Genomic DNA, 13171 nt, shown 5'->3' on the forward strand with positions numbered 1-13171 from the left:
GGTCAGCTGGTACAAACATTATTAAAAAATAAATAAATATATATATATATATATATATATATATATATATATATATATATATCACAGGACAAGGCTCTAGCACATGCTGCCTTTCGATATAACGAATAAATGTATGTGTATATATGTATATATATATATATATATATATATATATATCTATATATCACAGGACCAGTTTCCCCTCTAAGGTCAGATTTTAAGAGTGCCCCAGCAGTGAAACAGTTAATTAGTGAACTACATCCTGCAAACACTACGCAATGCAGACAGCAAGGCATGATTACCTTATTAACTGTTTCACTGCTGGGCTGCTCACAACATCTGGCCTTAGAGGGAACACTGCACAGGACAGGATATAATGTATTCATTATATTTTTTTTAAAAAAATGACAATGTTTGTATTCACTTTTAGGAAACTTATTAGGTTTTAGAATCATAATCAGATTTATCTTTGGCAAAATTATAAAAAATGATACTAATAAATCAATACAACACAGGGATGTATAAAGACCAATTCAACATGGAGTTGTGTAAAAAAAACAAACAAAACAAAAACAAAATCAGTATAGCACAGAGATGTGGCCTTTATCATCTGTATGAAGATAAAAAAATTAGTACTACTTGCATATGTTACGAAAGTAACATAAATCAAACATAAAAAAACATTAAATTATTTTATTTAGATTTTTTCTTCTTTCCAAAAACATTCTTTATTTTCTTTCCATGCGTACGTTTCTTCCTCGTATATCTCCTAAAGAAAGCAAAAAAAATGTCATCACCATGTGAAGATTGAATTTATCATACAAGTCTCATATTAAATTGCTACATTACATTCTGATCACAGCATTTAATAGTTTCAAGTAGTTTTGTTATTTGTTAATTTTACCATTTAAGTTAACCCTTTCTTTGTTGTTGCTTGAAAGCTGTTATGTTTTATGTTTTTATCATTTAATTTTTTTATTATAATCACAACCTTTTTTTCATAAAATCTGAAGAAGCTTTGACAAATTATAAAATATTTTTCACATGCTTATATGGAAAGCATTAGGAAAAAAAACTATTTAAAATTTCATATTTAAAAAGGGACAGTCAAGTCAAAATTAAACTTTTACAAATCAGATAAAGCATGCAATTTTACGCAACTTTCTAATTTATGACAATTATCAAATTTGCATTGTTCTCTTGCTATCTTTGCTATGTTGAAGAGCAAACCTCGGCAGGTTGATAGGAGTTTAGGACAGTGCACATACCTTTAGCATTCTATGGTGCATTGTTTGCAACTACATATAACATTGCTAAAAACATTGTTGCAAACACAGCTGCCAGATGGTTAAAGCCGTTTGCATGTATCTGAGGTCACCTAGAATACCATAGAAACTAAACAAAATTGATAATAGAAGTAAAATAGAAAGTTGTTTTAAATGTCACGTTCTATTCAACCAATGTAAGTTTAATTTTGAATCCCTTTAATTACATTTAAAGCTTTACATTTAATATTTATTTATTAATTTTAGTATCTATAAGGAGAGAAACAATTAAATAAAAAAAAAAATCAGTGTTATCTTAATTGGTCTCCATGTCTGTTTTTATCTCTCCTTGTTCCTGGCATCACATCATCCCAGCCCTGCACTCAGCAGCAAAGCTCCCCTCAACAAACAGTCAGTGCGCTCACTTAGAAAACCACTTCCCAAAACTGTATTAGCCTTCAAGCATAACCAAGAAGAGGAGACTACTACATGACAGGAGTTCAAGAAGGTACAGAGGGGAGAAAGAAAAGTGCAGAACAGGAGTGGGCACTTCACAATTCATTTGTTCCAGCGCCATCTACTGACCTCCGGTAGGAACTGCGTCTGCAAACTAAATTCTCTTACCTCAAGTCTACAGCTTAACACTATGGATTGCACTGCCAGAAAATAATATTTATTTTTATTTTTTAAATCCAGGTTAAAAAATAAAAATGCAGCCCTTGACTAAAGTGCTTCCCTAGGTATGTGACTAGTCAGTTTAGGCATAAATATGCCCATAGGTACAGTATTCCTGTAAGCCATTACAAGACACAATGCAATCTGCCTACATACCTAACAAGAAAATCCTTTATATTGCAGTTTTATATTTGTATAGCTCTGTTGTCCTGTTGCTAGAGTATTTGTCATATTGTAGTAAAAAATAACATCTCCAGTGGTTTTAAAATGATTTCTACAAATACTATTTTGAAACCCCTGTTTGAAACTTTGTTGGCCCCTGCCATTTTCTTTTGAATAGAAGTGTGGTACAGCAAATTAGAGGCTGTACTATTCAGCGCATAGGCTAAACTGTCCCTTTTAAGCTTAGATATTTACCTTTTTCCAAATAGGCACTCTAGCTTTTAAAGTGTTTATACAATATTTAACAGCATCCAAAGAGTCACTTCTGTGTGGAGAGGAGACCGCAATAATGACACTTGCTTCAGTTACTGGAACCAAGCTAAAACAAAAACACACGTGATTCATGTATTAACCCCTTAATGACCGGACCATTTTTCAATTTTCTTACCCTTAATGACAATGGCTATTTTTACATTTCTGCAGTGTTTGCGTTTAGCTGTAATTTTCCTCTTACTCGTTTACTGTACCCACACATATTATATACCGTTTTTCTCGTCATTAAATGGACTTTCTAAAGATACCATTATTTTCATCATATCTTATAATTTACTAAAAAAAAAATGATAAAATATGAGGAAAAAATGGAAAAAAAACGCACTTTTTCTAACTTTGACCCCCAAAATCTGTTACACATCTACAATCACCAAAAAACACCCATGCTAAATAGCTTATAAATTTTGTCCTGAGTTTAGAAATACCCAATGTTTACATGTTCTTTGCTTTTTTTGCAATTTATGGGGCAATAAATACAAGTAGCACTTTGCTATTTCCAAACCACTTTTTTTCAAAATTAGCGCTAGTTACTTTGGAACCCTGATATCTGTCAGGAATATCTGAATATCCCTTGACATGTATATATTTTGTTTTAGAAGACATCCCAAAGTATTGATCTAGGCCCATTTTGGTATATTTCATGCCACCATTTCACCGCCAAATGCGATAAAAAAAAAAAAAAGTTCACTTTTTCACAAATTTTGTCACAAACTTTAGGTTTCCCACTGAAATTATTTACAAACAGCTTCTGCAATTATGGCACAAATGGTTGTAAATGCTTCTCTGGGATCCCCTTTTTCAGAAATAACAGACTTATATGGCTTTGTGGTTGCTTTTTGGTAATTAGAAGGCCGCTAAATGCCGCTGTGCACCACACATGTTTTATGCCCAGGAGTGAAGGGGTTAATTAGGGAGCTTGTAGGGAGCTTGTAGGGTTAATTTTAGCTTTAGTGTAGTGTAGTAGACAACCCCAAGTATTGATCTAGGCCCATTTTGGTATATTTTATGCCACCATTTCACCGCCAAATGCGAGCAAATAAAAAAAAAAAACTTTACATTTTTCACAATTTTAGGTTTCTCACTGAAATTATTTACAAACAGCTTGTGCAATTATGGCAGAAATTGTTGTAAAAGCTTCTCTGGGATCCCCTTTGTTCAGAAATAGCAGATTTATATGGCTTTGGCGTTGCTTTTTGGTAATTAGAAGGCCGCTAAATGCTGCTGCGCACCACACGTGAATTATGCCCAGCAGTGAAGGGGTTAAATTAGGTAGCTTGTAGGGAGCTTGCAGGGTTAATTTTAGAGATCAGCCTCCCACCTGACACATCCCACCCCCTGATCCCTCCCAAACAGCTCTCTTCCCTCCCCCACCCCACAATTGTTACCGCCATCTTAAGTACTGGCAGAAAGTCTGCCAGTACTAAATAAAAGAGTTTTTTTTTTTTTTAAATAAAAATTATAAAATATTTTAGTTGTGATGGACCCCTGCCTTAGCACCAACCTCCCTGATCCCCCCCTCCAGCTCTCTAACCCTCTCCCCTACCTAATTACCGCCATCTTGGGTACTGGCAGCTGTCTGCCAGTACCCAGTTTGGCCCCACAAACCAAACTTATTTTAATTTTATTTATAATTTTTATTTGTATGTTTAATTATTTCTGTAGTGTAGCAGCAGCACTGGGCTTTAAAGCCGTTATGACGGAATACAACGTCATAGCTAACGGCTGTCCTGAAGTGCCATAGGGACGCCCCCCACACCCGATCCCATAATTGAAATCTCGCAATCGTTTTGTACGATCGCGTGATTTCAATTTGTCTACATCGGAACGCTGTTGCGATGTAGACTTTTTAACCCGGTCACGAAAGGGTTAAAAAAAAAAAAAACACCACAACAACATGCAAGAGCAATACAAATTGATGGAAAATGTACAAAGAAAGAAGTTACAGAAAGGGGAGCACACTACTGTATAAATCAAATAGAAGAGACTATGTTTAGTGTGAGAAAAGAGGCAACAGAAAAAAAAGATAACTAATAAATGTAACATATTTGTATACAACAGGGGTCACCATAACACCTACAGATCATCCAGATTATAGATAGTGGTTTCCTAGTAAAACACTGTATGCTGTTCTTACCCAAGTCTATGGTGCACAGCTAGATGTTTAACAGTTGGCCATGTTTTTCTAATTTCTGAGAAAATCTTCTTGATTTCCATTTCTGCCATTGGCGTATAGGCTTCATACTCCAAGCGAATCACTTTTTTCCCTTCAAAACTGTTTCTTGTAGTTCCTTAAATGGTATATAATAAAAACATAATTTATGTAAGAACTTACCTGATAAATTCATTTCTTTCATATTGGCAAGAGTCCATGAGCTAGTGACGTATGGGATATACATTCCTACCAGGAGGGGCAAAGTTTCCCAAACCTCAAAATGCCTATAAATACACCCCCCCACCACACCCACAATTCAGTTTAAGGAATAGCCAAGAAGTGGGGTGATAAGAAAGGAGCAAAAGCATCAACAAGGAATTGGAATAATTGTGCTTTATACAAAAATCATAACAACCACAAAAAGGGTGGGCCTCATGGACTCTTGCCAATATGAAAGAAATTAATTTATCAGGTAAGTTCTTACATAAATTATGTTTTCTTTCATGTAATTGGCAAGAGTCCATGAGCTAGTGACGTATGGGATAGCAAATACCCAAGATGTGGAACTCCACGCAAGAGTCACTAGAGAGGGAGGGATAAAAATAAAGACAGCCAATTCCGCTGAAAAAAGAATCCACAACCCAAATCAAAAGTTTCAATCTTATAATGAAAAAAACTGAAACTATAAGCAGAAGAATCAAACTGAAACAGCTGCCTGAAGTACTTTTCTACCAAAAACTGCTTCGGAAGAAGAGAAAACATCAAAATGGTAGAATTTAGTAAAAGTATGCAAAGAAGACCAAGTTGCTGCTTTGCAAATCTGATCATCAGAAGCTTCATTCTTAAAGGCCCAGAAAGTAGAAACTGACCTAGTAGAATGAGCCGTAATCCTCTGAGGCGGGGATTTACCCGACTTCAAATAAGCATGATGAATCAAAAGCTTTAACCAAGACGCCAAAGAAATGGCAGAAGCCTTCTGACCTTTCCTAGAACCAGAAAAGATAACAAATACACTAGAAATCTTTCTGAAATTTTTAGTAGCTTCGACATAATATTTCAAAGCTCTTACCACATCCAAAGAATGTAAAGATCTTTCTAAAGAATTCTTAGGATTAGGACACAACGAAGGAACAACAATTTCTCTACTAATGTTGTTGGAATTCACAACTTTAGGTAAAATTTTAAATGAAGTCCTCAAAACCGCCTTATCCTGATGAAAAATCAGAAAAGGAGACTCACAAGAAAGAGCAGATAATTCAGAAACTCTTCTAGCAGAAGAGATGGCCAAAAGGAATAATACTTTCCAAGAAAGTAATTTAATGTCCAGAGAATGCCTAGGCTCAAACGGAGGAGCCTGTAAAGCCCTCAAAACCAAATTAAGACTCCAAGGAGGAGAAATTGGCTTAATGACAGGCTTGATACGAACCAAGGCCTGAACAAAACAATGAATATCAGGAAGATTAGCAATTTTTTCTGTGAAACAGAACAGAAAGATCAGAGATTTGTCCTTTCAAGGAACTTGTAGACAAACTCTTAGCCAAACCATCCTGAAGAAACTAACATTCTAGGAATTCTAAAAGAATGCCAAGAGAATTTATGAGAAGAACACCATGAAATGTAAGTCTTCCAAACTCGGTAATAAATCTTTCTAGACACAGATTTGTGAGCCTGCAACATAGTATTAATCAATGAGTCAGAGAAACCTCTATGACTAAGCACTAGGCGTTCAATCTCCATACATTCAAATGTAATGATTTGAGATCCTGATGGAAAAATGGACCTTGAGACAGTAGGTCTGGCCTTAACGGAAGTGGCCAAGGTTGGCAACTGGACATTCGAACAAGATCCGCATACCATAACCTGTGTGGCCATGCTGGAAACACCAGCAGTACAAATGAACGCTCCATTATGATTTTGGAAATCTCTCTTGGAAGAAGAACTAGAGGCGGAAAGACATAAGCAGGTTGATAATTCCAAGGAAGTGACAACGCATCCACTGCTTCCGTTTGAGGAGCCCTGGACCTGGACAGATACCTGGGAAGTTTCCTGTTTAGATAAGAAGCCATCAGATCTATTTCTGGAAGCCCCCACATCTGAACAATGTGAAGAAACACATCTGGGTGAAGAGACCATTCTCCCGGATGTAAAGTCTGACGACTAAGATAATTCGCTTCCCAATTGTCTATACTTGAGATATGGACCGCAGAGATTAGACAGGAGCTGGATTCCGCCCATGCAAGTATCCGAGATACTTCTTTCATAGCTTGAGGACTGTGAGTCCCACCTTGATGGTGGACATACGCCACGGTTGTGACATTGTCTGTCTGAAAACCAATAAACGAAGAGAAGAGGCCAAAACTGAAGAGCTCTGAAAATCGCACGGAGTTCCAAAATATTGATTGGTAATCTCGCCTCTTGAGATTTCCAAACCCCCTGCGCTGTCAGAGATCGCCAGACAGCTCCCCAACCTGAAAGACTTGCATCTGTAGTAATTACAGTCCAGGTTGGACGAACAAAAGAGGTCCCCTGAACTAAACGATGGTGATCTAACCACCAAGTCAGAGATAGTCGAATATTGGAATTTAAGGATATTAATTGTGATATCTTTGTATAATCCCTGCACCATTGGCTCAGCATACAAAGCTGAAGTGGTCTCATGTGAAAACGAGCAAAGGGGATCGCTTCCAATTCTGTAGTCATGAGACCTAAAACCTCCATGCACATAGCTACTGAAGGGAATGATTGAGACTGAAGGTTCCGACAGGCTGAAACCAATTTCAGACGTCTTTTGTCTTTTAGAGACAAAGTCATGGATACTGAATCTATTTGGAATCCTAAAAAGGTTACCCTTGTCTGAGGAATCAAGGAACTTTTTGGTAAATTGATCCTCCAACCATGTCTTTGAAGAAACAACCCTAGTTGATTCGTATGAGATTCTGCAGAATGAAAAGACTGAGCAAGTACCAAGATATCATCCAAATAAGGAAACACCGCAATACCCCTCTGATTACAGAGAGTAGGGCATCAAGAACCTTTGAAAGGATCCTTGGAGCTGTTGCTAGGCCAAAAGGAAGAGCAACAAATTGGTAATGCTTGTCTAGAAAAGAGAATCTCAGGAACTGATAGTGATCTGGATGAATCGGAATATGAAGATATGCATCCTGTAAGTCTATTGTGGACATATAATGCCCTTGCTGAACAAAAGGCAGAATAGTCCTTATAGTCACCATTTTGAATGTTGGTATTCTTACATAACGATTCAAAATTTGTAGATCCAGAACTGGTCTGAAAGAATTCTCTTTCTTTGGAACCATGAACAGATTTGAATAAAACCCCAGACCCCGTTCCGGAAAGGGAACTGGCACAATTACCCCGGACAACTCCAGGTCTGAAACACATTCCAGGAAAGCCTGAGCCTTTACTGGGTTTACTGGAATGCGTGAGAGAAAGAAACCTATTCTGTACCCTTGAGAAACAATGTTCTGGATCCAATGATTTTGGATTGAATTGATCCAAACATCTTTGAAAAATCTTAGTCTGTCCCCTACCAGCTGCGCTGGAATGAGGGCCGCACCTTCATGCGGACTTGGGGGCTGATTTTGATTTTCTAAAAGGCTTGGATTTATTCCAGAATGAAGAAGGCTTCCAATTGGAAACCGTTCCTTTAGGGGAAGGGTCAGGTTTCTGTTCCTTATTCTGACAAAAGGAACGAAAACGGTTAGCAGCCCTAAATTTACCCTTAGATTTTTTATCCTGAGGCAAAAAGGCTCCCTTCCCCCCAGTAACAGTTGAAATAATTTATTACCTTGGAAAGAAAAAGATAGCAACGTTGACTTAGAAGTCATATCTGCATTCCAAGTTTTAAGCCATAAAGCTCTTCTAGCTAAAATAGCTAAAGACATATACCTGACATCAATTCTAATGATATCAAAAATGGCATCACAAATGAAATTATTAGCATGTTGAATTAGTTTAACAATGCTATACACATTAGGATCTGGTACTTGTTGGGCTAAAGTTTTCAACCAAAAAGTTGAAGCCGCAGCAACATCAGCCAAAGAAATAGCAGGCCTAAGAAGATGATGTGAACATAAATAAGCCTTCCTTAGATAAGATTCAAGCTTCTTATCTAAAGGATCTTTAAAAGAAGTACTATCTGCCGTAGGAATAGTAGTACGCTTTGCAAGAGTAGAGATAGCCGCATCTACTTTGAGGATCTTTTCCCAAAACTCCAATCTATCAGTCGGCAAAGGGTACAGTTTCTTAAACCTTAAAAAAGGATTAAATGAAGTACCCAGACTATTCCATTTCCTAGAAATTACATCTGAAATAGCATCAGGAACTGGAAAAACCTCTGGAATAACTTCATGAGGTTAAAAAACGAATTTAAACGTTTACTGGTTTTAATATCAAGAGGACTAGTCTCCTCCATATCTAATGCAATTAACACATCTTTTAATAAAGAACGAATATACTCCATTTTAAATAAATATGAAGTTTTGTCAGTGTCAATATCTGAGGCAGAATCTTCTGAACCAGATAGATCCTCATCAGAGATAGATAAATCAGAATGCTGTCGGTCATTTAAAAATTCATCGAATTTATAAGAAGTTTTAAAAGACCTTTTACGTTTATTAGAAGGTGGTATAACAGACAGGGCCTTCTGAATAGAATTAGAAACAAATTCTCACATTAACAGGAATATCCTGAACATTAGATGTTGAAGGAACAACAACAGGTAATGGATTACTACTAATGGAAATATTGTCTGCTTTTGAAAGTTTATCATGACAACTAACACAAACTATAGCCGGAGGAACAGTTACCACAAGTTTACAACAAATGCACTTAGCTTTGGTAGAACCGACATCAGGCAGCAGGATTCCAGTAGTAGATTCTGAAACAGGGTCAGCCTGAGACATCTTGCAATATGTAATAGAAAAAACAACATATAAAGCAAAATTATCAATTTCCTTATATGACAGTTTCAGGAATGGGAAAAAAATGCAAACAGAATAAGCCTCTGGAAACCAGAAGCAAAAAGAAATAATGACTTAAATAATGTCAAAAAATCTGGCGCCAAGTATGACACCCAAACTGAAAAATATTTTTTGGCGCCAAAAAAATGTCTGCAACAAACATGAGCGTCATAGATGACGAAACTACGTGAAAACTCTCGGCGCCAACTAAGACGCTGGAAATGACGTCATAACGTCAACAAACGTAATTCTCGCGCCAAAAAAGTCTTGCGCCAAAAATGACGCAATAAATTATAGCATTTTGCGCTCCCGCAAGCCTAACAGCCCGCAGAAAATATTTTTTCATATGCATTTCCCAAAAATTAAACTGACAGTCTGTAAGAAGGAAATATACTGATTAACCTGAATCATGGCAAATATAAGTATAAAACATATATTTAGAACTTTACATATAAAGTGCCAAACCATAGCTGAGAGTGTCATAAATAAAATAAGACATACTTACCAAAAGACACTCATCTACATAAAGTAGACAGCCAAACCAGTACTGAAACGAGAATCAGTAGAGGTAATGGTATATAAGAGTATATTGTCGATCTGAAAAGGGAGGTAGGAGATGAATCTCTACGACCGATAACAGAGAACCTATGAAATAGATCCCTGTTAGGATGACCATTGCATTCAATAGGCAATACTCCCTTCACATCCCTCTGTCATTCACTGCACTCCGGGCTTCAGCTTGCTGAGAAGCGCATATCAACGTAGAAATCTAGCACAAACTTACTTCACCACCTCCATAGGAGGCAAAGTTTGTAAAACTGAATTGTGGGTGTGGTGGGGGGTGTATTTATAGGCATTTTGAAGTTTGGGAAACTTTGCCCCTCCTGGTAGGAATGTATATCCCATACGTCACTAGCTCATGGACTCTTGCCAATTACATGAAATAAATACATTTACAAACATGTATAGGTGCAAATGTGTCAAAGAAAGAGACGTTATGGGTATTGCATGTACTGGGTTTGATTAACGGTTTACCGTAAATTCTTAGAACAATTGGTTTTGAAGGTAGATAACCATAGGCCCAACAAGTCTGCTCAATATTTCCTATTGGGAAGATCACTTTTTTACAATCATGATCTTGAATATTAGGTGTTATAGAAACACTAACCTGTAAATAGATTGATTGGTTGAGTTTGTATTTAAAAATGAAGCCAAAAGAACCTTTATTCTATCAGACCATGGAAGTGAAAATCACATCAGAGTGTTATAGGATGCTATTGGAATGTATTCTATACTTTTTTTGTAGCATCCTAATAAAGACTGTCTGAATAAAATCACATTTTTCATGAGGATTTTCTACATGAGCAGGTGACACTATACTATTAAGGTCTACTCTATATCCTCAGCAAAAGGTGAAGACAGAGTTGTGTCTGCAATACAATTTTGGGTACTTTTTCTCTGAAATTCCATGTAGCTGAAGGGAATATTGGGAAATTGTATATATATATATATATATATATATATATATATATATATATATATATATATCTTGATTGGCTGCTGAGATCACAAAAGTGAAAAATACATTTTATAAATGTGTGCTAAAAACAACCACTAGATGGAGCTGGTTTGCAACAAATCACATAAATAATGCAGTGCAGCCACTTCAGAGTTTTTTTAAGCAATTTAATTATTATGTTTTGTAAAACATCTAGTTTTATTGTAGATGTTTTTCAGAATCACTGATACTAATATAGTATAGTATATTCCCTAGTTGATAATCAATTGTAACATTTATTTTTAAAACAGCAAGAAACAAAGCTCTCAGACTCACCGGCCTCAGTCTCACAAGCATACAAAAGAAACACCATTATTTTGTAAAAAGTATAGGTGCCGGTTTTGTCCTACAGATCTGATTGATTTATCATATATATATATATATATATATATATATATATATATATATATATATATATATATATATATATATATATATATATATATATATATATATATATATATATATATATATATATATATACACACACACACACACACATACACACATAGTGTATGTATGTATATGTATGTGTATATATATATATATATATATATATTTCCTTTTAAGGTTTTCAGATCCAATGCAAAATCCTAGCAGTGTTTTCTACCAAAAATAAATTGCCACTTACCAATAAATATTGAAATAGCACCACAGTATGGTGAAACTACCAACTGAGAAACTTCATCTGCTGACAGCTTGTCATGAGTTATTTTAATCAACTCTTGAGGTTCATCATCCCCTTCATCCATTGCAACTAAACATTTAAAAGGAAAATTCACATTTCAAATAAAAGGGTTCGTAAGTAATTTGTAAAATAAAAATGTAGTTGATACAAAACATAACTATTGAGCATCTAAGATATGTTCAAATATAGTTAAAGGGACACTGAACCCAAATTTTTTCTTTCGTGATTCATATAGAGCATGCAATTTTAAGAACTTTTTAATTTACTCCTATTATCAAATTTTCTTCTTTCTCTTGGTATCTTTATTTGAAAATCAAGAATGTAAGTTTAGAAGCCGGCCCATTGTTTATTCACAACCTGGGTTGTCCTTGCTGATTGGACAGCACCAATAAACATGTGCTGTCCAGGGTCTGAACCAAAAATTGGCTGGCTCTTTGGCTTAGATCCTTTTTTTCAAATAAAGATAGCAAGAGAAAGAAGAAAAATTGATAATAGGAGTAAATTAGAAAGTTGCTTAAAATTGAATGCTCTATCTGAATCATGAAAGAAAAAATTTGGGTTTAGTATCCCTTTAATACAATTTGTGATATTTCAGGGGTTTCAGTGTTATCTTGTTCATGGTCAAAATTGATACAAGTATTAAAGATATAGTCTATTCAAAACTAAACTTTCATGATTCAGATACAGCATAGGATATAAAAAAATAAAAACTTTCTAATTTACTCCTATTATCAAATTTTCTTGTTATCTTGGCCCATTTTTGGTTCAGAACCTGGGTAGCACTTGTGGATTGGTGTCTAACATTTCTAATATGGGCTTTTATTCAGTTAGAATTCAATTAGAATTCCTGGTAGATACATTGGGTGTTTTGCTTTTTTGCTTCATTTCCTAAACCATACTAATCCATAACAAGAAATTGTCAGGGATACCAGACTGCCAAGGCTACTCCCACCCCCTACAGCTCACTCCCTTTTACAACAGATTTGGCCTTCTCAGGGCTTACGGGATCTCCCAGAATCTTAATATTGCTACTTTGGGGACAGAGAGTTTTCCAATGACACCCTGGAAGTTTCACTGCTCCCCCAGGATCACCCCGAAACCGCCACCTAGGTACTGTGGGTGCTCTATGGGCCTGTGGCTCCTATGGAGGCGGCGGACTGTCTGGAGGGGCCAGAATGGCGGATGATCTGGGAGTAAGATAAGACCCTTTCTGTGTGTATATAAGCAAAGTGTGTTTTCTAATAACGTCAGTTCTTGTTTTACCTGAATACTGGTCTTGTCTGGTTATTTTAGTGGGATCTGGCTATTATCACTTTCCAGCTATACAACTGCAGGCTCCAGGAGGACCCTTGGGTGGAG

The 13171-nt window shown here is 36.0% G+C and overlaps 1 protein-coding gene across 1 annotated transcript; it reads right to left on the reverse strand.

Moving 5' to 3' along the window:
* Positions 1-413: 413 nt before the first annotated feature.
* On the reverse strand, positions 414-11876 carry LOC128648542 (molybdopterin synthase catalytic subunit-like). Its single transcript, XM_053701270.1, has 4 exons — positions 11756-11876; positions 4570-4723; positions 2358-2481; positions 414-769 (listed from the first exon to the last, which is right to left on the reverse strand). Exons 1-4 carry the CDS (start codon positions 11874-11876, stop codon positions 698-700), a joined length of 471 nt encoding a protein of 156 aa, XP_053557245.1. The 3' UTR covers positions 414-697.
* Positions 11877-13171: the final 1295 nt, after the last annotated feature.

The sequence above is a fragment of the Bombina bombina genome, chromosome 2 (genome assembly GCF_027579735.1).
Source record: "Bombina bombina isolate aBomBom1 chromosome 2, aBomBom1.pri, whole genome shotgun sequence".
In the NCBI taxonomy this organism is placed as follows: Eukaryota; Metazoa; Chordata; class Amphibia; order Anura; family Bombinatoridae; genus Bombina; species Bombina bombina.